This window comes from Chroicocephalus ridibundus, chromosome 15 (genome assembly GCF_963924245.1).
Source record: "Chroicocephalus ridibundus chromosome 15, bChrRid1.1, whole genome shotgun sequence".
Classification (NCBI taxonomy): domain Eukaryota; kingdom Metazoa; phylum Chordata; class Aves; order Charadriiformes; family Laridae; genus Chroicocephalus; species Chroicocephalus ridibundus.
The window spans coordinates 8,126,498-8,152,610 of NC_086298.1; the positions used below are offsets into that span (position 1 = coordinate 8,126,498).

At 42.3% G+C, this 26,113-nt stretch overlaps 2 protein-coding genes across 13 annotated transcripts in view; both read right to left on the reverse strand.

Annotated features, from left to right (window-relative positions):
* Window positions 1–44: 44 nt before the first annotated feature.
* Window positions 45–19,077, reverse strand: GOLGA1 (golgin A1). Of its 4 annotated transcripts, none has more exons than XM_063353449.1 (23): window positions 19,000–19,077; window positions 18,301–18,612; window positions 16,656–16,746; window positions 15,182–15,256; window positions 14,588–14,685; window positions 14,027–14,059; window positions 13,149–13,277; window positions 12,688–12,857; window positions 12,176–12,287; window positions 11,958–12,053; window positions 11,624–11,749; window positions 10,386–10,481; window positions 9,859–9,954; window positions 9,468–9,620; window positions 9,164–9,259; window positions 8,362–8,451; window positions 7,016–7,118; window positions 6,635–6,792; window positions 6,030–6,191; window positions 5,443–5,502; window positions 4,921–5,091; window positions 3,828–3,914; window positions 45–3,325 (listed from the first exon to the last, which is right to left on the reverse strand). In XM_063353449.1, the coding sequence occupies exons 2-23, from the start codon at window positions 18,433–18,435 to the stop codon at window positions 3,245–3,247; spliced, it is 2,418 nt and encodes an 805-aa protein (XP_063209519.1). In that variant the 5' UTR covers window positions 18,436–18,612; window positions 19,000–19,077; the 3' UTR covers window positions 45–3,244. The 4 variants fall into 4 exon arrangements, with proteins under 4 accessions (XP_063209519.1, XP_063209520.1, XP_063209517.1 ...); XM_063353450.1 differs by lacking the exon at window positions 19,000–19,077 and adding an exon at window positions 18,731–18,928 and having other exon boundaries at window positions 12,688–12,845; XM_063353447.1 differs by lacking the exon at window positions 19,000–19,077 and adding an exon at window positions 18,731–18,926.
* A 263-nt stretch (window positions 19,078–19,340) lies between these two features.
* The window catches only part of SCAI (suppressor of cancer cell invasion), a 47,702-nt gene continuing 40,929 nt past the window's right edge, over window positions 19,341–26,113 (reverse strand). For 6 of the 9 annotated variants that reach the window (XM_063352857.1, XM_063352853.1, XM_063352856.1 and 3 more), the window contains one exon: window positions 19,342–25,125. In XM_063352857.1, coding sequence (XP_063208927.1) covers window positions 24,976–25,125 — 150 coding nt within the window. In that variant the 3' untranslated portion in view covers window positions 19,342–24,975. Of the gene's footprint in view, window positions 25,126–26,113 lie in introns of all 9 variants that reach the window. The other 3 variants (XM_063352855.1, XM_063352854.1, XR_010073373.1) reach the window with 2 other exon arrangements.

Below are 26,113 nucleotides of genomic sequence, written 5' to 3' on the forward strand. Positions count from 1 at the left end.
CTGTGCAGGAATGCTCTTAACTCCAACTGTTTACAGAGTTCGTCCTCAAATCCAGCTATGCTGGCTCTAGGGAGGGAGACCAAGCTCAGCTGTTCCAATCAAGGCTTCTGAGATTCTGTGAATATAATACATGATCACCCAGAGTTTGATTTTTATATTCTTGTCCATCCTAGAAAGTCCAGATCTTCGGAACTTATGAACTTATGTATGTATTAGTGCATCCTCACCTTCTGCAGGACTTAAGTATAACAAAAGGAGCTGCTTGCTTGGAGGCGGTATGCAGGGAGGTGTTATCCTTGATACGTCCTGACAGAGGGACACAGCTAGTCAAACCGTCTCTACCAAAGCTGTCTCCACCATCAGCTCCAGGGCCCTGGGCGTGAGCGCTGGGGCTGTACGGCGTCCCTGGGGCTGGGCTGGGTGATCTGCCTGGAAGGAGCCCGCCTTTTGGCACAAACGAGCGCACTCCCAAGCGAAGCAGCTGCTCAGGGAGGTCCTGCTCCAGCCAGTCTTTGCTTTTCTCAGCTAAGAGTGCAGCAGCAGCAGCAGCTAACCCTGGTGAGAAGATTTCAGGAGGCAGCAACACTCGCCTTATTCCTGGCCTAAGTCCCTGAGAGAAACAGGGCCCTTAAGGACCTGGCTGACACCTGCGTTCTTACCCTGGGCAGAAGGGGGGGTTTGTTTCATGCTTTAAAATCTCTCAATTTTAAATAGCTATAGCATCCCAGGGGAGATAACCAGAACTATAAAAAGAAAGAAATCAAGATTAGGGTTTTGATCCAAAATGTATTGCACCACAAATTTCCATAGTGTTTCATAATACAATCCATATTTACAGCATAGAAGGAAAGAAATCCAATGGCCATAGAAAGGATTATGTATACCACTGTTTTTATACAAGGGAAAGTGCATTAGCTTTTTAATATATGCATACACACCATTCTTGCTCTGATATCTAAAGAAAATTCAACACTTAAGAACTAGTTTATGGTAAGTTGATCCTGTATGAGCTTTTGGATCTTAAATTATATATTCACTAACACAACTTCAATTTAAGATTTTAAGTTGTCACTCGTTAGTCTAGGCTGCCCATACTGCTTTTCTTACTGTTCAGCAGTAACCTTTCAAGCCAGGATCACCATAAACCGATTAGTCATTCAGCAGGCATCGGCGTGAGCAGAGGGAATCCTGTCCCCTGGTCTCAGGTCCCACAGAAATAGGCCGGGGCAGAGGGACATTCTAAAGAAAAAGACCTTAGAGAACAAAATCTTCCCAGAACCAACAGTCCATCCTGCCCCTGCTTTGTTTCAGTACCAGAGCAACTGATATAAACCCACTTTTTGATTGTCTGTTTTTGTATTAGAGCAGAGTCGTACTCATCCCACAAACTTCCCTATGCTATCGTTAAGGGCCATGGATCAGGTTACTAAAGACTGGCTTTGGACAAGCTTTAGCGTACTAAAAAAACCCTGTTGGTTTTCTTGACTTTAAATAAATATAACCCAGCTCTAAACTGAGGAGTGTCACTTGTGCCAAGGGAACAGCTACTGCGAGTACCTGTGTCTGGGCCACGGCTGATTAAGGAGAACCGGGGCGGCCGCTGGGGTCTAGATCTGCAGCTCATTCACCGCTCTGACGACTGACCTCCCGTGGAAGATACTTCCATCTCCAGCACAGCACGAGGGAGCATGGCAGCGGGGCGCAGCTCCCGTGCTGCACCTCTAACACTACATCTCGACTGCCACCACCAAGGTCATTCAGACCCCTGTTAGCAAAGCAAAGTTAAAAACCTGAACAGTGACCGTATCTCTACTACAGGACAGGTTGAATTTTCTTGAATATATTTAATAAAAGTATTGTTAGTAACACAGACCTCATTGTAAGAGAACTACCAGAACTGCAGCCTGCTCGTCGAATTCCAGACATATGTAGTTTTTTGAAAATACGTCCCATTTTTAAGAAGCCAGACTTGCTGCTCCTTCCCGTTTTCATCTGGATTTTGTAGAAGTGTCAATAACTATGGGCAAAATTGTGCTTCCACTTTGTGAGGCAAGTGCCACCTCGGTCCCCTTTTCTTAGCGGGGAAGGAAAGCAAGCTGCTGGAACCAAGATTTATTCATTACGAGTTGAATTTTGCCCTCAAAACCAAAAACCTCCCAAGCAGCATTTCTTTTACCATGTAGTTAGGATGCAGTTAACAGCCCACTACATGTTCATAACAGTTTTTAAGCATCAGTATTTGAAGTACAGAAAACCACAACCCAAGAGGCGGATACTGGTTATGAAGATTTGTTGCTAGCAGACTTGGAAGAAAAAAAAATAAAATCAAAGTGTTTAGTACCAATATTCTTTACCCTTTGTCACTAGATTTTTTTTTTTTAAATAAAAGGTATTCTCCATGTGCATTTACAATACCTGGAATTCAGCTTTAAAAATTTAAAATGGTTTACTACCCCCTTCTCCCCAGTGCTAACAACGTATGGTACAGGCTAATAGATTAGTTTTAAAGGCGACTGAGTATTAGGTACTATAATTAAGACCATTTTAAATATTATTTTTCTTTAAGAAAAGTAAAATCAGACAACTCTAAAGTTGTGCTCTCAAATTAAATAATCATCATCAACATGCAGCCTTCAGGACTGCAGGCCAGGATATACGCACCTTAAATTACACAGTGATATGAAAAAATGCAAACTATTAGTTATGTCAGTATAACAAGGCAAGGCAGATTTCTTTTTTGGTTAAAGCTCCTGCTCCTGTTCTTTGAAAGGCTTTTCAAACTGTCAGAAAGTCAGTACAGTACTGCCAACATTTCCTTTCCATTGCCTGCTTTCCACAGCGAGACGAGGAAGCTTTACTGTGCCCGGTTACTCGACTCAGCCCTCCAAACCAGAAGCTGGAATCACCATCATAACAGACGCACGCGTCAGAAGCCTGAACTGCCAGCACCGCAATTAGTGAGGTTAACGTTACCCTTTGGTGCCAAGAAAGCAAGAGCGATGAGCACAAGGAGCCGACTTCCATTGAGACCGTCGAGACAACGGTCCCAAATCCAACCCAGAAGAGGTGTTTCAGTTTGTAGTGAAATTTTCTCCTTGCACAGTATTAGTTTTGTAAACAGTGTCAGAAATTCTTGTACAAAATACTGCAATGACAGTGATTAAGACACACCTGAATTAGTGTGTTCAGCGTTCTTTTCACAGAAAAAAGTGGCTAGATGCTGACTGCCTGTTTTCAGGTTCCCTTAAGGCCACAGTGTCCTTGGGCTTGAGATAGACGGCCGGATACTGCCTTTAGGAGATGGCTTGGACCCAAACCATGACATCTAGGACAGGAAAGCACAATACACGTTATGCCAGGTTCACACTTTTAAGAGGCTGAAGATTTGAAAAAGAAAGAATACGGTCACAGGCATCTCCCCCTCATTTGATGGAAAGAACCCTTTATAAAACAGAACGCCGCAGACTTCAGACTGAAGTGAAAATAGTTTCACACAAGGACAAACCAAGAATTTGGCTTCCTGCTTTTGAATATTTGACTGTACTCCAGCAAGGAGCTTCCACCTTCCCTCCACGGACTGAGTCCGCTGGGCAAAACCGTGCCGTTACTCCTTCTCTGAAGCACTGCAAAGTTGCTGTTTCCCTCACTGAAGTGGACAATTTACGATACGCATGTATGTGATTAGCTAACATTTTAATAATAAATTATGTTTTTTTATTGTAGCTAACATTTGGAAAAGATACTTTTCATGATCTCCCAGCATCTAAGACTTTTCATTTTGGCTGCTGGGAGTCCCATTAGAGACTACAAGTGAACAGAAGCCTTACCTTGTACTCCAAAGTTTCTTTAAGCATGTTTTCTTCCTCTTGGGAAAAATTCAGTAACACAGATACAGCTTTAATTAGATGGAATGCCTGAAAGAAACCACAGCATTGTGTTGCCTAAGACGCTCTCAGGCTCTACATTCTGGACTATGATGCAGCAGTTTTTCTGCAGGTTTGGTCACAGACTTTTTAGTCACACCCGCGAAGAGCAGACCAGCAGCCTTCCGTTATCCCCAGTTCCAATAGACTAGGATGGCCTGTATCTTATTTCTTCTGTTTGTTTCCTGGCTTTCTGTTCTTTAACATTGGTTTGCATATTTTAGGGAAAGAAGACAAACGGGGAGCCTAGTTAGTTAGAACAGAGAAGCAGCTTGGCTCCCGTGGCATCCTAGGTTTTTTTAAGCTTAGAACAGTTGATCAAACCAGCATGTAGGCAGGGAAGAATTGTGCCATTTAAATATACACTTGAGTCTATTAACACTATAGTACTAATATTCTAAATGGGGCACACAATGCAGAGTTTGTAAAGGAGTCAAGCACTCAGGATACCATGGAGTTACGCAATTATTTCTTGATCTTACCCACTGACTTGCCATTAAGCAGAGTGTATTGTTGCGCATGAGTTTTTTTTTACCTTTAACTTTTTTGACCCAATGTGGAGAATGTGAAGGAGCTCCAAATGCACAAGGAATTACTTCTTACAGATCAACAGCAAGTAATTTATGTCTTTTTCTTGTTTTTTTCGGGGTTTTTTTTTTGGCTGTCTTTCTTAAATATACAACCATTTGACTCTAATTACATACTCCATATGCTTTTCAGAGTAGTGCAGAAGGAATGTCTTGTAGCTTCAGATCTTTAACTTCCAGACATAACTACCTCTCAAAAATTCACATTTCCCTTTCATTTAGTTCCTCATAATCTGTACTTCCAAACATATCGCTGTTAGCTATTTTGCTTCATTGTGCTGAATCAGTCAACAACTTTTTAGATGTAAAGTATGGAATTGGCATAGAAGTGTCCTGTCCTTGGCAGGTAACGGGTGGCAGTTCCTAGAGGAAGACAGACTTAGAAAGAAAATGCAAGTGTACATCTTTACCTCAGATTCCCGGCAGGACATGAATTTCAGTACAACATGTTTAAGGTATTCAAAGTTTATCTCCCTTGAGTCATTTAAATCAGAGTTGTTTGTGACAGTCACAGAAGCATTAGGCACTTCAGAATTTGCTTTTTCACGTACTTCAGGTACCTCACTGTCAGGCCTTATTTTCTAAAAAAAGAGAAGTACATTGTAAGAAGCAATCAAACCTCAGTTATTCGATCTACAGAAATGTATTAGACGCCCAAGGTAACCAAACACAGGTGTTCTGTAACTAAAATTCTCTGTTGCAAGAGTCAAGTGGTGATGGCTACCTGTCACACCATCCAGTCAATAAATGAGCCAGAATACCGTACTTCCTTAATTTAAGGGTTCACCGATCTGCCTGCAAACACAGGGAAACTGCAGACATCCCTAGTGAAAAAAGTTACGCTCTAGCTACCAGTCAAGCTTTTGGAATTAGTAGTGCAAGTAGCTGTCAGTAAGCGCCAGCTGAAGAGACTGAAAAAACATAACCCTTACCAACTCTTTCTGGAGGGTTTTCTTGAGTTCTGCCATTCTTTGCTGCAGCTGCTTTATCATCTGTAAGCGGAGTAAAGGACAGGGTTAATACAGTATTCATTGTCAGGATGCATTTTGACCCACAGATCTCTGGAAAAACCCACGACGAACAGGTGTAATGAATGAAACAATCATTAAACAATGTTCACAGCTCCGAATAAGCAACCTGATGTCTTGCCTTTCCAGCCGCACAGATTAGCAGGCATGAGATAGGATACTTGGGCTTTCATGGGACAGCACAGTGGAAGTGAGCTGGATTCACACAAAAGGGCTCTGTAGGAAAGCTGTAAACAGTATCATTTGCTGCATCTTTCCACCAGAATAGATAAGTATTCCTACAATTCTGGCTGCAGTTTTTATCCACTGTTGCTATATCCTTGTACAATCCAGAGGAAAAAACCAAATTACTCACAGAATATTGGATTCAAATTGGATCTGTCATTTTGGTAAGCTTGTCCTTCTAAGGCTGCAGCGTAAGCAGCACCAATTATTAGACTTACTAATTAAAAGGGGAAAGACTAACAGCTGTTTCTGCTGTTTCGGTTCACCTTGTTTTTCTCAGCAATTTGCTGTTCCAGCTCTCTGTTATCCTTCTGAAGTTTGACAACGTCTGCAGCTGCTACCTCTCCGTTCTGTTCCACCACACGGTTTTCTGGAGAATGGCAATGCTCGTTACTCAAGGCTCCTGTTGATTCCTCTAGTTCTGAAACCTATAAAAATGAAGAGAGCGAACTGCAGAGATACCACGACATTTGCAGCCCATGAACACTCCCTAGGGAGAAGGCTTGACTTCTGTTTGGTTGTTGGTTTTGGGGGTGGGGTGGTGGTGACTTTTTTAAACCAGAAAGCATTAGTAACAATCTAGTTGGCTCCATCTCTGTCTCATCGGTTTCGTAATGGTTCTCTCAAGAGATTTTACGAGTCAAACAAAATAATGGGGCGTCTTCCATAAACCAGTCACAGACCATGCAGGAAACAGCTTTCTTTAGGAAGACAGGGAACAACAAATAATGGTAGTCTACACTGCTGACGTTTCAGGTCGTGAGCAAGTTGTCAGAGCATGTATCACCACGCGTGACAGAACTGGGGTCTCTTGCACACTGGTTTATTTTCTTGAGAAGTCTGAACAGATCAGATTTGCAACTGCACTCACATTTTTCTCATGTTCTCTGGCCAACAGGCACTGCTGTATCTGCAACTTCAGTTCAGCAATTTCCTTTCTTGCCATTTCTTCTTTCTCCACTGCTCGGCTATTACTTGCTTCTATGTCGGATTGCAACTGATGCATTTGCAGCAAGACAGCTTCATGATCTGAGAAAGGTGTATAAACATAAGACTTTTTTTAATCAAAGTGGTTTTGTTTTTAAGGATGCAGGAGGGAGACTGACTAATTAATACTGAAGGATACAAAATTTTCAAAGTTATTAAATATGGAAGAAAATCTAGAATTATTACAATCTATCACACAAGACCAGGAACAGAGGCTGTACTTGGATAAAGCTGTCTGGGATACAGTAGGCTCATTTGGTCTAACCTTGACTGAGTTGGTTTAGTTCTTCCTTCTGTTTTAGAAGTATATCACATTTTTCATCAATCAGCTGGTCTTTTTCCTTTATTAAGGATGCCAGATGTGAAACCTTCAAAGCAGACAAACAAACAAGCAGAAGTCATTAAAGACAGAAAACTAGAAGAGGGCATTGAAAGATTTCAACGTACCTCAGAGGTTCAGAATCTATTTATTTTTTTTTTGTGGGAAGGATTGGAGAAGAATTCTTGTATCAGTAACTGGTATCTACAACTGGCAGGGGCTGCCTGAGCTCTGTGCTAGGCAATACAACACCTTGAGAAAGTGGTTTGCGCAGCATTAGTGTTACAGGTAATACAACGCGGATGTCTGTCATCTGTCCAGAGACTCACAGCAGGCACCACTTCTACAGTACCGACCTCATTAGAAAGCACTGAAGTCAATGTGCTGTAAGGGCTAAAACACACTTCACTTCTGATAAACTCTGTGCCACAATCACAAATTGCCTCGTAACCAGCAGGTGGCAGCTGTAAAACAGCCGCTGAGCAGAACCAGCCATCGCCTTACACCCCTTTTACATACAGCTGGACTAAGCAAGCACAGATCTACAGCAGTCCCAGAAGAATAAAGAAACCACAAGATGGGACTAAATCCGGTCAGACTTGCTCAGCTGGCAGTTCCCAGCTTCAGCAAACACAAGCTCATTTTATCCACCATGACCATTTTTAATAAAAGAAGAACAAAACAAGACCACCCAGAATTTATATTTGGTTACTGGATACAAGCTCCTCCCTATGAGGAAATCTACAATTTTAGAACTGCTGTGCTTCAGAGGAACAAAGATGTGATGTAAGTGCTGAAAGGAACAACAACAGAACAAATAGGTTTCTTTAAAACAAACTGCCAACTAGCCTAATGCCCCAGGACGGCTGGCCCACTGGGACTAGGCACCAGCTCACAGGTGTAAAGGGCACTGAAATATCAGTCACCTTCATTCTGCGCAAATGTACTCACTTGCTGCTACCTGGTCTTCCCCTCACTTGTTCATATCCAACCGCCACAACTTGCCATAACTCTCGAGCCTACAAACTTAGGAATATCCTTAACTTTGCAGTCAGCAGCGTTTTACATTCTTCCACTGTAATAACTCACGTCAGTTGATTACGCTCTTGTGCAGGCATTTACAGACACCCTTAAGTTTCAAGTTTACTGAGGCAACCACTGCTGTCTCACGTGCTGTGGATACTTTTCTAATTAATGTTCCTGACTGCTATGATAATTAAGTCCAAATCTAGTCTGGTCTGTGCAAGGTGGAGAGCACCCAAATATATTTTACACCACCAGTATTAACCAACCTGCTGTTGCAATTCCTCTCTTTGGTTTCGTGTTTCTTCCAATGCTTTGGCAATTTCAACGCTGACAGTCTCTCTGCTGCTCAATTCACTCTGCAAACCAAAAGAAATTCAGAGGTTACTCAAGACAACTAAAATCAAGTCAGTCTCTCATGTTTAAACCCAAACCCATTAACAACTAGAACTTACGGGTGTTCTAACACACCATAATTTACGCTTCCAAGTGACAGTTACTGTTTTGTTTTACTGCACTGCTGCTATCTGCACATGTAAGAGCAACACAGAACTGATGCAAGAGGCCAAACATATCCAATGTTTAAAACATCCTTTAGCTTGAAGTCTCTATGAAAAAGTAGTTCCTTCCTGCAACTGATCTTTATTCCAATTGTGCATCCAAGAGTAGCTACAGAAAAAAGTTTCAACAATCTATAATTATAGTCTGTAAATCCAATGATAAGCTGTAAATACCTGACCAATTTAAGTATTTAACTTTTGTTTTGAATGTTATGAATGGAATTTGATGTTTAACTATTCTGTATTCGTTACTGCTAACAGGACTCAAAAAGCTCTTCATGCCTGACAATACGCAGATGTATTATTTCTGCCTGCTTTAGGCAGACCCAAGCATTCTGTTTCAGAAAAGGATCACCCATTTGTAACGGTCCTGAAATGCATTTCTACTGAGTACCAAAGCTGATTTACAGCTGGAAGTACACGCAACCTGAATGTAATACACTTTGCTGTTAACCGTCTCTCAAACGCAGCTCTGTATTTAACCCATGCCACTAACCAATTAAGCCCTTACCTTTAGCCTGTTCAGTTCAGACTCTTGTTTCTTTAAAGAAGTCTCATACTCTTCTCTGCTTCCATTAAGATTTTCATTTTCCTTTTCCAACTGGCTCTGTAAAATAAGAGATTGCTCAAAAACTAAGCACAATTATTTTAATGCTTTATTTAAAAAATTCAACACATCAAATGCTTTGTTCATATTTAGTTTCTCAAAGTATGAGATCTTCTCTTATAATGCCAGGAGCATGCGAGGCCTACAAGCTGTGTTAAAGTCATTTTGTGAAGGCTCACATGGCCCACTGAACAGTCTCCGTACTTACGATCTTCTGCTGAGTAGCTGTTTTATCAAATTCCCAAGCTGTTTCAAGAGCAGCAATTTGAGACTCCAGTCCAGTAACTTTCTGATCATACTGATGTTTCTCACTTAAAATCTGTTGCTGTAGTTTACTTCTTTCACTCTCTAGATCAGTTTGCTTAAGAGAAATAAAACCACTACGTTAATAAAATGGTATTTTGAAGCTCTGACAAGAATTGGACACCATTCCATGAGACATATGCTCAAACTGAAGCAACACTATTCCTTTGCAGGAGTGTCATGTACGCATATACAGACCCTAGTTCAGGAGACAAACAGCAAGAAAACACTTGAGTAACGAAACAACACAGAGAAATTAATCTCTCTGCTACTGGTCAGTGAACCATCATACTCACCAGCTTCTGGATCTTCAGGTCCTGCCCAGCTGCTGCTTCTTTGCTCTTTTTCAATGCTTCTGTTGCAATCTGTAGTTTTTGTTCCAGTTCTTTTTTCTAAAATATAACCATACATTAAATTCCTTATCCATTGGCGCCTACGTTATTAGAAAAAATGTACAGAATGGGGGATGACCCAGTAGGGGAAGGTAAACATTAAAACCACAAAACCACATAGTTCAGAGAGACTGCCGACTTGACACACACTGCTTTTACAAACTCTTCACCACGCCACTACCCTCCAGCAACACTTGCACTTCAGCTACTTGTTTCTTAGGACCGAGAAGATATGCATGAAATCTCCAATTTCATACCCTCTAGGCCCACTGAAGGTGGGGAGATGACTGAGACATTGATCAATTAGACTTCCCTTTCAAGACTAAGTGTGACATACGCTCTCACCTTTGGCTGAAAGCACAAGAGGAGGTACAGGGCATAAAGATGCTGGGAACAGTGGGAATGTATAGTGAAAAAATAATAATATTTACCCGTGTTTCCAACTGGTTCACAGTCTCGGTGTGATGTGTTCTGTCTGTTAGTAGCTGCTGCCTGGTTTCATCCAGTTTCTGCTCAAGAGTAGCTTTCTGAACATTGAGATGAAAAACAGGACAAAGGATGAACAAAGAGGGAAGGTTTTTTTAATTAGCATTTTTCTTATTTCATTAATAAGGTCAAACTAATATGGAGCAGTTATTTTGATGTGCAATGCAGCTTTGCTCTTGGGAACCAGCAAGTTTGATGCTACTGCATAGGGCCTCTATAGATCATGTTGCCCTGGGGATGACATCGTTAATTAAGATGACATCATTAATTAAGAATGGTAAATTCACTGGCATCCTGTCATGATCCAGATGTAAGTTCTAATCAACAGCCAGGTCATAATTTTCTAACCCTGCCCAAGTTTAAGGAATTAAAAATATTTTGTCTGAGAGCTTAACTGCTGCATCACAGCAAACACAAACCCAACACTTTTGGTATTTACTTTCCAAAATGTTTTGCTACCCCTACATGGACTTCAAACTGGCTCAAGTTTACTAGGCCAAGTTCTTTTATGATAGCAACATTGAGTTGATGTGTCTTGTAGGCAACACCTGACTCAGGAAGAGCACGCCTTCCCTGCCAGCGCAGGATGCAGCTGGGGAAGCACTGCTCCGAGTCGATTCTGAGCGGGAACATCGGTGCTCCAGAAAGAGATCAAGAAGTAATGAGAGAAAGGGCATTGACCCAAGCCAAGTTCTTTGTTTTCTGCTGTTTCTTAACGCTTCTGAGGCTCAAGCTTTCAATATACAACTTTCTGTTTGTGCGTCTATGTGCAAGAACAGTTCCTCCCTGGCTCAATGCTTTGCAAGCCATGATAATAAAAGACAAACAAGGAGAAGCGTGCACTGTTCTCTGTAAGGATTAACCAATAAAACTCTCCAGTTGTTCTACCTCCTGTGGGCATGTTAAAAAGCTGCTCTTTTGCTTCTAAGCAGTCAGATGCATTGCCTAAACAGACAATGCAGAAAGACCAATGAAGACATCTGTGCAGTATCTACATAACCAGGCTCAATGGAGTCATGCACACAATTCTGTCCAGCACAGACCACATGCCAATATACACTGAAGGGACAAACGTGCCTGCATTACTTCATCGTATATTCTTTCCATGTAGGATAAGTAACTCATGTCCTAACAAAATCTCACTAAGATTGCACTTCCAAGCAGTCTATAAATGTATAATTACCTCCTTGAGTAGCTCCTGCACATGTTCATCCCCCGAAAGATTTCTTTCTAGCTTTTTTTCTAAGGAAGACACTTTTTCCTGCAGCTGTTCAGTAAGTTTACTTCTCTCAGCAAATTCAAAAGTCACCTGTGAGAACAAGAAATCACAGAATCTTTTTTGTAGCAAAGCTTTTATGTAATCCATTGTAGTTTAACTTAAAAAAACTGCCATTAGGAAGAGAAAAGTCCTATTCGAAAAGACAACATGATCCCAAAACACTTTCAAACTCACAGCACATTACCCAAGTGTGCACCTTTACACCAGCCAACAGCAGATGCATCTTAAAACACTTCACCTTTTGCTTGTGTTGTTCATATTCCACCTTCAGAGATTCATGCTCCACCTGTAACACTTCCAGTCTCTTCTCACAATCAGAACCAGCAACTCGAGCCTAAAAATTTTGAGAAATTACTTGCTTTGAAACTTAGATTTCCAAAACACGTAACTGATATCTAATCTAACTTCTGCAGACAAGGAGCTCTTTGAATCAAATCTCACTTAACTCAAACTTACATTTTGCAAGTCTACAGAAAGCTGCTGAATGACAGTTTGTAGCTCCTGTTCTCTTAACTCCAGAGCAGTGATCTTATTTTCTGCATTTGTCTCAGCTGTCATTAGTTCATCTCTTCACAGAAAGAGAATAAAAAAAGGTGACATACCATTCCAGAAAAATAATCTTTAGCAGAGAATTCTGCTTCTTATGAAAATGGGCCAGGCAACATCAACAAGGTTTTCTTGTCCTAAAACCAGCCACTGCTTGATTATACATTTTCCAAAAAAAGTGACAGTTAAGCATTCAAACTATGAAAAAAAGAAATCACAACAAGCTTACAAAATCCTAAACAAGTACTACTTTAACTGGCTTGAAAACAACTATAAACTTGGCATTTACACCCACATCAGCATACCAGAAGCAATTATTCAGTCAGCTCACTACATATATAAACTCTTCCAAAAAGACAGAACTGGGCACAAAGTACAGGGAACACGAATGCACTGCTCCTCCTGACACACCACATCCGTACCTCTGTGCCTCCAGCTCCAAGAACTGCTGCTGCAACTCTTGCAGATCTTTCCTTAGGCCCGATGACTCGTTGCTTGCAGCCCGAAGCACCTCTTTAGCGTGGCTTAGTTCTTGAGTGCATGCCTCTAGTTCCTGCTCTGTTTTGCTCAGAGATTCTTCCTTTTTCAAAAGCTGAATATTAGAACATTATCTTTGACAATACAGATGACCTGGCAATACTGATAAAGTCTTCTCATTGAAGCTTGTCTCTTATTAAGTTATGAGCTGAATTAAATGAAATAATAAATAACTCCCAGGAAAAATCACTGTCGAAATAAACTACGTACCTACTGTTAGGATTTTGACACTGATCAAGACTGTATACAAGCACAAAGGCTAAAAAAGTAACGCAGAGCTACCACTAACTCAGTATCCTAACAGAAATTTCAGGAAAGAAAAAAAAAAAGTTTAAAATAATCTTACCATGTGTTTAACTTTGGCAATTTCCTGCTGTTGAAAGCCCTCCAGTTCATCAATTTCATCTCTTTTTTGAAAAAGGTTCAAACTCTGCTCCCTCATTTCTTGTAACTGTGTTTCAAGCATTTTTTTTTCCTGATAAACCAACAAAAACAAAAGGAATCCGAGAATACCGGTATGCTCATTTCAAGTCAATAGATTAAGTTTAGTTAGACTCTCTGGGAAAGGAATCTCGTCTTGCAGCTGTAAGGCTCTCTGATGGTCCTACGTGTAGAACTAGAAACTCGTCCCCATTCACGTTGCAGTAGGCAATGTGGAGCAAATTACCGAACTTCTACAATCACCAAAAAAAAATATCCATATTCATTACAAGGCAGCCAGTGATCACGCAACTGAACTCTTGAAAATGGACAGCAAATAGTAGCATGTTTAATGTCTTCATAATCAGAGATACTTTAAAATAGCCTAAGCTAAACAGCTAGAACAAGGCTGAAATCCCATATTACAAATATCCCTACCACATAGTTTCATTTATTTTATGAAACAGATGATCTACTGCAAGACTTCAGACAGTCACTATCTCCTTCTGCATCCCAGCTGCCTCCTCTGTAACAAAGGAAACTATTGTTCCCCCTTACAGAAGTATACCTTTCTCACCGCAACCCATCATTCTTTGCCTCCCCTCTGAAAAACAACTCCAGATATACCTCCTGAAGCACTGGGGCTGGTAACGAAAGCAAATGTCTGGCCTCTCCCACTGAACAAAGATCAAACAATAAAAAGGGCTGCGCAGAGTTGAGCTGTAGGAAGCGTACAGGCTGGTGCTTACAAATACACACGCACAAGAAAGACCAGACCACCCCAAAACTCCAAAGCTTAATTACCTTTTCAATTTGACCCAGTTTTTCCATCCACTCCTGAACAAGAAAGAAGAAAAAAAAAAAAAAAAATCAAAATCCGTCTGTAGACTTTCAAGGACAGCAATTACAGTTTAAAAAAAATTGCACGGTTAACGGAGATACTAAGTTGTGGTAACCATTAAAAAGGTCATCAGCAAAAGAAAACTAACAGCTAGTGCTTTAATATAAAAGCTGAGAAATCGTTTATGCTACCTGAATAAGCTTTATGCGAGTAAAATAAAACAAAAAAGTGACAACAGGTGTACTGCAACTGAATCTTACCTAACACAAGTGCAAGCTTAACCTTACATTAGAAGTTGTTGTGGGCTCTTTTTAAAGAAAGTGAGAACAGTCAGAACCATGAGAAGTCCTACACCATTTCTGGCATTTAAACTGAATACTCCCTTCTTTCCTCAATGTTGGCACGCTAAGCAAATACAATGCACAATGACTATTTTAATTAATGGCGACACCTGCTCAAAACATCAAGGTCACGCACTCAGGTCTCCACAGACGGTCAAAAGTTGAGTTTTCAAGCTCTGTTACCTGGTCCTTTTTTTCTAAGGCCAAAGCCATTCCTTCAGCCATCTTGGCTCGACTGGCCTGGTGAGCTTCATTCTGCTCCTGAAACTTCCTCATGGAGGCTATCAACAGAGAATCACCAGATATATTAAAAACTCCTCTTTTAAAATCGCTTCTCAATTTTCTATAAGTTATTTGTTACTTTAAAGAGCTTCTCCTGCAAGTAATTAGCCCCATCTTGACTCTCTAGCACTAACCCTGTGCTACCTACTTCCTCGCACCGCTTGCACGCTGTGCAAATGCCAGAAATAACAGCAGACAGCAGTCCTGTTCCTCACTGGATTATAACAAAGCTGTCGGTTTCAAAAAAGTCTCTCCCGCACGTTAGCCCCAAATTTGGCAAAAGGAGTATAACAACAACTGTGTTCAACAGCCAACACACTACTGCTGCTTTTTACACTGTAAACAAGGCAAGATTTTGTGTCTATCTGTTTGCAACCTAGAGGTGCACAGTTTGAGAGGAAGTGATTAAAACATCTGTACATCAAACCCATTTCCTTCCAACCATAACAATTTCCAACTTAAAAAAAAAACAAAAGGAAAAAGAAAAGTACGTACAATCCTGATGCTTTTCTAATGCATTTTCAAGCTTCTCTTTTATCTTCTGCAAGTTTCGGATCTGATCAGCATAATCTTGTGGGAGGAGGGAGAAGCACAGACCAGGAATGAACAGACATTGGGGAAGGAAATTTTAAAAAAAAAAAAGAAAAAAAAAAAAGAAAAAAAAAAAGAAAAAAGGATGAGTGGAAAATGACAATGATTTTCTCAATCAGAAAATCATTCCTGCTGAGGAAAACTTGGGAGACCATAACAATGAACACAAGCAAACAGTTCTGAACTGTCCGTAGGGTACATGGTTGGTACAAACAGGAGGACCTATCCTAGGCGTGCTAGTTATACAAAAATGGGAATGAAGAACTATCCCACGTTTTACTTCATTCAAGAACAGTGATCTATTTAACTTGTTTTAGGAAAGGTCTCTCTTGCTGGAGGATGCAAGGATGGGGCAATTCACAGACGCTTGCATCCTTGTTCCATCCTGCTCCTTGCTGGAGTCACACAGTATCTCTGGGCTGAGCCCTGACTGGGGCTCCCGCTCGGCTAACAATCTCGCGCTCTTACCAGTACTGAGCCTACCGAGCAGAACTGACAAGGAAGGCAGATATAAAAAACCAGAACAAAAAACACACACACTTGGAAGAAATTTATGTACAACGGAAAGGCAGATTTACTTACTGACTGGCTGCTTGCATGAGTCTCTCAATACTCAGAGCCTCCCTCTCTCCTACTAAGCCCGACCCAGCACTTTTAAGTTTACCTTATGTAAACAGGTGAACGCTTCGCCCTTTCAAATTGCAATGTACAATCATTTTTGAATCCTACATTTTCTTGAACTGAACAGGAGCCTGGTAAATCTCCAAAATAAACTAAAATAATCCTGAGCTGGCTATAACCTTACCTTATTTTCCAAGGCGTTCTCTGAGCTTTGGGAAGCAGCAGCGTAACACAGTTTAACCTAGTCTTTGATCCACTCCATACAACAGGGATGGAGAGCAGCATCAGAGCAGGGCCCTTATTACAGCTTTACAGAACAAGGTATTATCTTTGAAAGAAAAAAAGCCTCAAGACTGTTTGAATATTTTGAATTTTTTTCATTTCAAAGTTCACTTCTTTAAGGATGGTTACTGTGTTACATCAGAAAGCTCAGATCTTAAGAGAACCAAAACCATTACGTACATGGAATAAGTAAAATAAAAGTGGGGAAAGACACTATTTGAAGCATGGGGACAAAACACTATCCCAGCTGTTCAAAAGAATCACGTAAATGTGTTGTGAAATCAGCAGAAGAGAGTCAGTCGTCTTTACAAAAAATCAGTTCTACTGGATGCTACCTAGATAACAATGAACAGAGTTGTTACAAATGGTAACAAAAAAACCCTAAACCCATGTATTTTTAATAAATTAAAACACTTAAGTTCAAAGGAAAATACTTCCTAAAGTAATAGGGTTTTATACGTATCAAGACACATACCAGACAGCTTGACCTCCAGTTTTCTTATTTGTTCATTTCTTCTGAACAACTGGGATGAAAGATCCTCTCTAGAGCTGCTTCCATCAGAAGCCTTGGTAGAAAAACAACACTCACGTAACTTACAAAATTTCGAAAAAGTGGATGCTGCCATATACTAACTCTGTGATAATAAACGCTACCCCACCCAGGAATAATGCTTCGGTTTCCCACATAAAGGGGAAAGTTGTACTAGCACAGCAGAATGTGTAAAAAATGCTGAAGAAGTAAAATAGTAAGGGCTTAAATTGTCAGCTCTGCAATGCTGGCCTGTTCCATGAAACACAACGCCTTTAAAAGAAGCTATAGCTGAAAACTGTTCCAACTGGGCACTGAGGAGATGGCAGAACACAAAGACTAAGGTGAGCGGGCGTGGAAATCGGGCTTTACAGCACAGGTTTCAGGATGGGTCAAAGCAAAAGTCTTTTGAAAAACTAAAAAAGTAGGAAAGAAACAGTAACACTCTTCACACGGGACAAGCTCGCTTAAGCACTAACGCAGTAGTCTTGCCATGCAATGGGCTCTCCATGCAAAATCCACTGCGTAACTGACTCGTGATTCTCTATGGGGATTTTTTTGCTTCATAAAAATCAATATTAAGAGCAGTTAAATTAATATTGTAAAACAACTCATTCTTAGAGATTTTCTGAAAACTGCTCAAGACTTCAGCTACCATCGTTATTTGTTTTCTGTTCTGTAAACTCACAAGACAGTAAATGAAATTTCTATGTGGAACATATTAAGTGCAAAAAAATTTCAGAAAAACAGAAGACTAATATATTTCCATTATAAAATGTGTTCAAACATTAGGGGCTCCAACTTTCTGCTTAACAGAACTGGAATTTCAGCTGAGCTTCAGAAAAAAACCAAGTTAAAACTCAACTGTGTAAATAACGTCTCCATTTTGCAGACAGCAAATCAGAATAATAAAGCAACTTGCTGCAATACAGCAGGTACTGTTGGCTCCAACAGCAGTGCAACACCGTGTCTTAATCCAGGTTTTAAAAATACAATAGCCATGAAGGGGCAGAGGTGCCAGAGCACTACAGGGTTTCATCTAACCCTGGAATTATACAGCTTCCTCAAACAATGCTTTATAGTGAAAGAAAGTTTAAACCAGACATTGGAGGAACTACAATAGTTCTGAACACAGCAAAACTGAACATGTGTTGCATAAACAATATGCTCAAGTAGGAAGGGTACCAGGAAGCCAAATGGTAAACACAGGACCACAGCAAGACCTTCGCTAGCCAGCACCCAGCTTACTTTCCTACTGCTTCAGTAATTAAATTTACAAATAGGTATCTTACACATTACTACAGCTTTACTCAATGTTTTATGTCTGCTAAACAATGTTATGTGCTGACACAGCTTTGTAACTCATGTTTACATGGGAACATAAGCCTCCTGGTAACTCCTATGGTTAACATACAAACATTTTTTCTTCAGTATTTAAGTTTATTCAAGCTAATGATTCATTTATGCATTAAGACGTCCAAAGACACCCCAATACGTAGTCAACTTATACACTAGACTTAAATTGTTGTGAGTAAAGCTGTAATAAAAATGCTGTAAGAAAAATCAAATTGCAAAGCAAAGTGTAACTTACAAAGTCATCTCCGGAGTCTGCTCCCACGGAGGTAACTGACTCCTTGCTGCCAGACCTGGGTATCCTGGCAGCTCCCCCCGGCCTGGGAGCAATCGCTGCCTCTTCTGCTATCTTCTTCTTCAATTTTGCAAACATTTTACTGCTCTGTAGCACTGGAATAGCCAGGTACTTTGAAAAGCCACTACCTCCAATATGGTTAATGTAGTGACACTCTGTTTAAAGCTTCCAGATGTTGAGATTTAATTTTGTGCCTCATCCACTCAGTTTTATTGCATTTCTAGCTCCATTAGAGCCTCCACAGCCTAACAGTACCTGCAAATTAAATAGATACGGTTTCCACACTAAGAATTTCTACCCATATTAAACACTTAAAGATAACTAAATACCTTTTAGTGTCACAGCTGTTATAAAACGCTGAGAAAAAACTCACCGCGAGCAGAACCCTTTAAAAAAACCAAACCCGACCCACGGCAGCGCTGGGTGGCACGGCTGGCCCCGCCGGCCCGGATGCGCTGCGGGAGCGGCTCTCCGCAGCCCGGTCCCCCCGCGACGGCGAGAGAAGCTCGGGGCCGGCCCGTCGGTCTCCGCCAGGCCGGCCGGCGGCTGCTGCTGCTGCCCCGCTCTGCGGCAGCCGCGGCGCCGCCGCCCCCCGGCTTCCCCGCGGCCCCCCGGCCCCGCCGCCCCCCAGCTCCCCCTCACCGCCCATATCCTGGCCCAGCCCCGCCGCCGCCGCCGCCGCCGGGGCCCCCGCTTCCCCTGGCGCCGCTGACCCGGAAGCGCCGCGCGGGCCGGAAGCGGCGCGAGGCGGTGCGCAAGCGCGGTGGGGCGGGCCCAGGCCCCGGCCCCCCTCGTCCCCGCCCGCGGCGGCCCAGGCGCCTCCTCACGAGCGGTTGCCGCAGTTAATTGGCGATAAACTCCTCCGGGGGCCGGGCAGGTCTGACGGCAGCCGGGAACAGCGGTGAAGGAGGGCAGGGCCCCGCGGACACGGAGCGGCCCCCGGCGCGAACAGCCATAAGCGGAGCGATGTGGGGCGGGGGGCGGCGCACGGAAATCTGCCCGAAATTCAGTGAAAAAGGCTCAAAACGTGGTGACGGCAGCAGTGAGCAGGCCTTGCGGTTCGGTTTTATTACCAATACAAACCGAGGCGTTCGCTTCGGAAAGGCAGTAACAGCAGTTCTGGCTTTTCCCCGAGGCGCCCGGCAGAAATACAAACATACAGCTTTCCTCCACAGACACCAAACAACGGCAGAACAGTTCGGTATTACAGTGCTTTGGCGATTTACAGATCCCTTGCAAAGAGAGTACTTGCTCCAAAAAAAGTTTATTCATATATCTATATATATTTTAAGTAAAATATCTGTTTTTACCAAAATACAATATACAGACGCATGGCTGTAAAGTAACTTCAAACCAATTCACTATAAAATTACTTTTGGTAATAAATACTCTGCTTCTCAGAGAGGGGAAACGCTCCTTCTGCCTCGGCCGAGGGGCTGACAGGGGCAGTGCTCCCCCCACTCCCACCTGCGTCCCCTCGGCCTCACTGCGCCTCGGCCGGGGCAGGAGCAACTTGTGCTTTTCAGCCTGCACCAGGCAAAATCCTGCCCCCAACAAGTCACTTACAACTGAGAAGTGGTAACAAACACGTGCCGAAAGAAATCTGCAAAGTCAAGGGGGCAGATACTCACAACAGACTTTTATTCTTGAAGGAAGAGCTGCTGCTGCTTGCTCTGGTACCACCTGCGCTGCTCAGGGCCAGCGAGCTGCGCCGAGGTCTGCTCTCCACGCCAACGAAACCCGGGTCTTTAAGAGCAAAACATCTATGCGTGCATCGGGGCAGCTGGCACGTCAATAAGTCAATAGGAATGCAGAGACACTCCTTAATCCTCCAAAAGATCTGTCAGATTCAGAAATCTCAAACTAAATCTCCTCTGTCTTAGCAGAGTAATGGTTTGGAGGGGAAAAAAAAGAAAGCATGGCTTACTTTTTAAGGCAGATACGTGTGCCTGATGTGTTCCTCCCCTCCTCTATTTGTGGATATTCAGATCTTCAAAGCACTTGCAATACATCTGGTCACAGAAACAGTATTGCTCTAAAAGTCAAAGATACTAAAAATGTAAGAGAGCCACCTCAGGAATGTACAATCTCTCTGCTGCGGAGATTTGTGCCCTGTCCTCTGCGCCAGTATCCCTCCCACGGAGGCTGACTGCAGCGAGTCTAATGTCACCAAGTTGCACAGAGCAGCTTTCAGCTCTGTGTATTAGATTTTCTCCCTCGTTCGTAAGATTACTCTTGCTGTTACTGCCTGCGGAGCTCCCTCGGTCCCGGCAGCAGCAGCCACCACAGATCAGCTACCGACACTGAGCAGCCGCTTCACAGGGAACGGGCAGGACTAAACGAGGGCTCTGCCACTGCTACCACTGGTGACCTGGAGTCAGAACAGCTACTGAAGAATCTAACATAGATAAAGCTTTTACAAAAGAAGCCTCAAGACAAAAAAGTTGTTCAGACGGATTCCAAGCATCTTAGCTTTCAGGAAAAAGCAGACTTAAGCACAGCATGGAGTTACAGCACAAGGAAGGCGGTGGGGCAGGGGAGGTGCTTTACAACAGCATGCCAGGGATGGATCTTGGAGCGGCACTTTCATCCCGTCCTTAGAGGAGAAGCCTGACCAGAGCTACTGAAGTTGTAGCTTCTGAAGACCATCATTTGAAGCCTAATTTCCTGTCCCCCCCATCTATTTCCTCTCCTTAAAAGATGCCTCTGCACATCTCCCTGGGGAATAGTCTTGAGGGGCTCAGTAAGTCACAACTGGATGGATGTTTTGATGAACTACCCAAACAAACCATCCTGAAACTTCTCAGGAAAGCACTCCAGGGAGCAAGTCCAGTTTGCACAGCTCACAGAAGTTGGTGCTCCATCTAGTTCACGTGTGAAGCAAAATGACACATGACATCCCAAAAGTAATTAAAACACAGAGGGTTAAAGACTCATAACCCTATTTCCCCCTCTCGCTGTTACTTGGAGAAGTCAAAGGGGCAAAACCGAAAGGCAACAGCAGTAACTCTGGCTAGATGTCCTAAAGGCAGTTTGAACAGGAGCACAAACAGAGGTGCCTATCGTGGGAGCAGGATTCATTTGAACATAGCATGCGCATAAGTAGGGAGCTAGGCAGAAGTAGTCCAGGAAGGACACATTCAATCCAGTTCACATTCTCCTCTCTATATATTACACACAGAATTTACCCCTTTAATTCCATATTGCCTGGTGGTGGCAAGTCTTCACCACTAGCATAAGCAATAAAGATAGGTGGAGAAAGGGAGAGTGAGACAAGAGGGAAGGCATTAGGCCTGAGAAGAAAAGGGTTTGTTCTCACATAAAAATGGTTCACTCTTTGCTTCGCTTCCACAGTGAGGACTGCTAGATACATAAACCAAAGTTTTCTTCAGTACATACAAGCATACATCGAGAAGGTACCTACAACCATAGCACACAGCACACAGTAGCACAAGTTTAGAATGACTTAGTAAGTTCAAACAAGACAAGCTTTTACTTGGAGGGGAAAGTATCAATATTTTCATCTTGAATGCAGTTGCTTTGGGAGGGGAGGGAGCTGGCTCAAAATCCAAGACCAGATACTCATCCTGTCTGCAGCTAGAGCAGACAGAGGGTATCAGCCTTTTGCTTACGAAGTACAATTCCATTCTCCTTCCGACACAACAGGAGTGAAATCTTTATCTTTGAACATCCCTACCAGCAGCGTACCTTCTGAACCAAAGATCAGTAGGCAAGAAGAGAATGGGGGACATCAAGAATGAGTTTTTGACTTAGACAGTCATCGCTCCCAAGTTCCACTTCTGAACTGATTTTCAAGGCCTTACGTTCTCCTCCTACATTCTAGCTTCATCAGGTTTTTTTGTTTTCTAAAAAGTACATTCTCCTCTCCTCTGATTAGATCTACCTTGGTAACAAGCAAACAGAACCTCTTCTTAGGGCGACAAGGTGCATTAGAAGCCCTCAGATCACAAGCAAGGACTCCTCGCTTCAGCCCAGCTAAACTGAAGACCAGGTCTGCCAAGGCTTTCCCAGTTAATGAGCAACATCCCACAGAAGTTCACCAGCCCATGCTAATGGAATCATCGTCACTCCTATGCTTGGAAATAACATCCTCTTTTCCAGATATACAGAACCAAAATGAGAATAGCTTCATCAAAGCAAAAGCTAAAGCAAAACAAAAGCATTTGGTTGGAAGGGAGTGAGCTGGGGAAAACTGGATTCCCCTTTTCCATGCAAGTTGAACACTGCTGGAACAGCAGGCAGGGTAACAGACAACCCATGTCTCACTTGCTGCTGCATTAAAGGCTTTCTGTATCTTTAGCTTCGACATAGAATCCCATGTCTTCATAACTGAGGACCTCCTACCCGAAAGAAAGGCAGATCATCAGCTTCACAGTTAAGAATACAGGAATCTTATCACTGTAATACATACAGGAGTACTCATTCCCCTGGATAACTAAGGCCTCCTGTACCTGAAATCAGTTATGAATTACTTCAGGGTCCAGGTGGAAGTCCTTGGAAACAGCAAATTACAATGGCAGAAAAGCCATAACCTTTACTACGACTACAGATCTGCAACACGTTATGGAATGCACCCAAAATGGCGTATGTGTGTATATATAAATTTTGTATATAGACATTGTACTGTTTCATTCTTTTTAATACATATACAAGTACCTATACATATATACATATTTACAATTTACACAGCCAGTAGATGTATGCATATTGTACATATACACACAAACGCCTAGAATACACGTGCACACACACAAACACACACTCTTTAAAATAAACTCCACATCCCAGGTAACAAAGTCCTGCCATAGTCCAAAGAAGAGCAGCACCAAGTGGTGGGGGGCTCAATATACCAGCTTCAAGACTGCTTAGAACAAACACTAGCGATTATGGAATTTTTTACACTTGGGAAATTAAAGAATGGATGGCATAAGCTTCAGCCCAGCTCCAAAGAACCTTTGTGCAAACCTCCCAGCTACACTCCAGCAATTCTCCCTGTTCCACACCGTGCCCTTCTCAGCTGAACGGGGTCCATCAGTGCTGATCTGCTGCCCTTCGCTATTCCGGCTGGCTGGCTCATACCCTGTACGATGGCACAGCCAACAGACCTACCATAGTACTATGGCAGTCACCAACTTCTGCATTTTTTTCACCAAAAAACAGAGGCATGGCTGGGGTTCAACACAAAAGCACTGATGAGACTTGTCCTTTCACTACTTTTCTAGCAGCCCATGGAACAGTGAAAAGGGACTTTTTCATTTAATAGTTTAAAATATTTTTGGTTCCTTCTCCTTGTTCAGACCTTCACTGTCAGGAGTTGCAGGAGGTCCTCCAGCTCCGCAAGGAAGGCAGTACAGCCCAAATGGGTCAGCAAGCGCTTTTCCCTGCAGTCAGACCAGCCTTCTCCAGCAAAGGCCTTTACAAGGGCCACTGGACTCCCTAACGTACTGAGACTGAGCATTGTAGGCTGAGGAAGCCAAAGATAATTGCAGCCCCTTAGTTTTACTGGGTCAAAGATAAGACTGAGATGCAATGGCGGGCATGCAAAGCATTATCAGGGCTTTACGACAGCACCCACTTTATTCAACCTGTAAGAGGAGCACCAGCATCTCTCCTGGGGCACAGGGATCCAGCACAGATGGGTCAGATAAATGAGTGATAGGAAGGGCTCGTTTTCAGCACCATATGGGACATTCCTTCAGCTCCTATCAGGGACTGGTAACACTTGAGAGTGCCACACATTCCATCCACACATGGAAAGGAGGGGTAACACCTGCTGGAAACGTAAGAATTTCTGTCTAGTACCTCAAAATCAAGAATGCCCTCTCCTCCTGGAAAATTGTGGCAGCAATACAAATGGCAAGATGATCCATATTACAGTGAGAGATGGGGGCTAGCTTTCTTAGTTCTGTCATTTGTTAATCTGCTAACCGTCTGCCCAATCAGGCAGAGTGGAAATTGTGCCCTTGGCCAGCAGTACAAAGTTCATGTATAAAATTGCTGTGTCAAATTTATAGGGAGCGTTAAGTATCTTTACAACTTCACTTCAAACCCACTGCTCCAAATGCAAATTAATTGTCCACAGTTTTGTCTACTTACTTGCCTAAGACTGAAAAAATATATTTGTTATGAAGGACTCTGTTTTATTGCTATTGTTGGTTTGCACTGTGTGGTTCCGTCTTTACCATTTCAAATCCAGACTCTTTGGGGATAAAATATTGTTTTTCTATTGATTTTTTCCAATTTCTTAAAATTGTATAAAAATAAAGGATTTCCACAAATGTGGGCTAAAGGTAACCAATAATACTTCTATGCTTAGGATCAGCTGTTGGAAATGTGGTTGATAGCCACAAGACCACAAATAAACCTCTAGTGATTCTTTAGTTTAACATTTAAAAGACATGAAAACTTCTGCTTATAAAATTGACCCCATACAGAATGGAACAGCTAAACTAACAGCTGTTTATTATTACTTTTTAAAATAATGGTCCTAAATTTAAAAATAAAATCAAGTACTTCCTTTTATGATTTTCACATTATAAAACTGCACCATTCAAAATCTGTGGCCAGGGAAACCCCTTTGCAGTAAGACAGTTTCTTTTAATAGTCATCGAGGGTGTTTTCCAGGAAAACATTCCTAACATCCAGTATGGAAGCCAGCTCCAAAATGTGCTTTTGGAGGTGAGGGTTCTCCACCGTTTCATCTCTTGGCAGCTGAGGATAAGATTCGGGATAATTTCGAGTCTCCTGCTAGATGACAGTGAAAACAAAAAGAATCAGACATTCGTTTATTTTTATACCCTTTACGAAGAAGATTGCAAAAGGCCAATCTCACCTAAGAGGTATCCTGATCTGTTTAGCATGCCACATAAAGAGAAAACGTTCTAGCATTTCCAGTTTTCTCTTCCCCTTGACTCAGAGATGGTCAGAGTGGCAATGCAAATGCCCATTCATCTAAGATGGTTAATAATATGTTCACAGAAGCCTTGCAAAAACAAAGAAACCAACAAAAAAAAAGACAAAAAGACTTCACATATACTTACCTACTAGGCTGGAGTTCATTTCTTGAAATTACAGACATGTAAGCATCTCCCCTGGGAGATTCATCTCATCCTAAAACAAATACCTAAGACACTGGGGCAAATCTATTCCCACTAACAGAAGATCTGCTTCTTTTCCCTGGTACTGAAGCAGCCTGGGTTGTTCACTTTGGCTTGGAAACCTACTAGGTGGCTGCAGTCAGACAAGGTCAATACTGCACCTCTCTGTGCTTTGACTTCCATTTTTTTCTGTAACGTTTAGAATGGAGCAGGCAGTTTATATGCCAGTGCTCACATACATACAATGGTGTCGATTCAGAAGCAGACTTCACTGTTGGCCCAGCATTAACCAACAGGGAGGGACAATACCATCTTCCTGTTTAGCTTATTCATTTACACTTCAAAGACCTTTCAAAATCCATTCGCACTAGAATACATTCCAGCAATAACATTCCACTCCTCCCCATTTCCTCTTATATTCTTGTTCTACACCTTTTTAGTTGTGTAGGAATAATAATCTTGAATTATTAAGAGGAATTTTTCTAGCAGACAAGGCTGTTCAGAGTGACATAAATGAGTAAGAGTGTGTCTGCTATTTACGTAGAGGAATAAGGCTTCAGCAAGTCAAAGGCTTCATGCCTTTGGAGAGATACAAAGGCACAGATTCAATACAAGCTGGAGGCATTAGCATGTGAGCA

Bases quoted from the DNA above. Each gene is read 5' to 3' on its own strand.
- GOLGA1 (XM_063353449.1), bottom strand. From the start codon at position 18,435: ATGTTTGCAAAATTGAAGAAGAAGATAGCAGAAGAGGCAGCGATTGCT. The intron at 6,793-7,015 runs GTTAGACCAAAT...CACCTTTCTCAG, and splicing joins ACTAAACCAACTCAGTCAAG to ATCATGAAGCTGTCTTGCTG. The intron at 3,915-4,920 runs GTAAAGATGTAC...GGTTTCTTTCAG, and splicing joins TGTCCTGCCGGGAATCTGAG to GCATTCCATCTAATTAAAGC.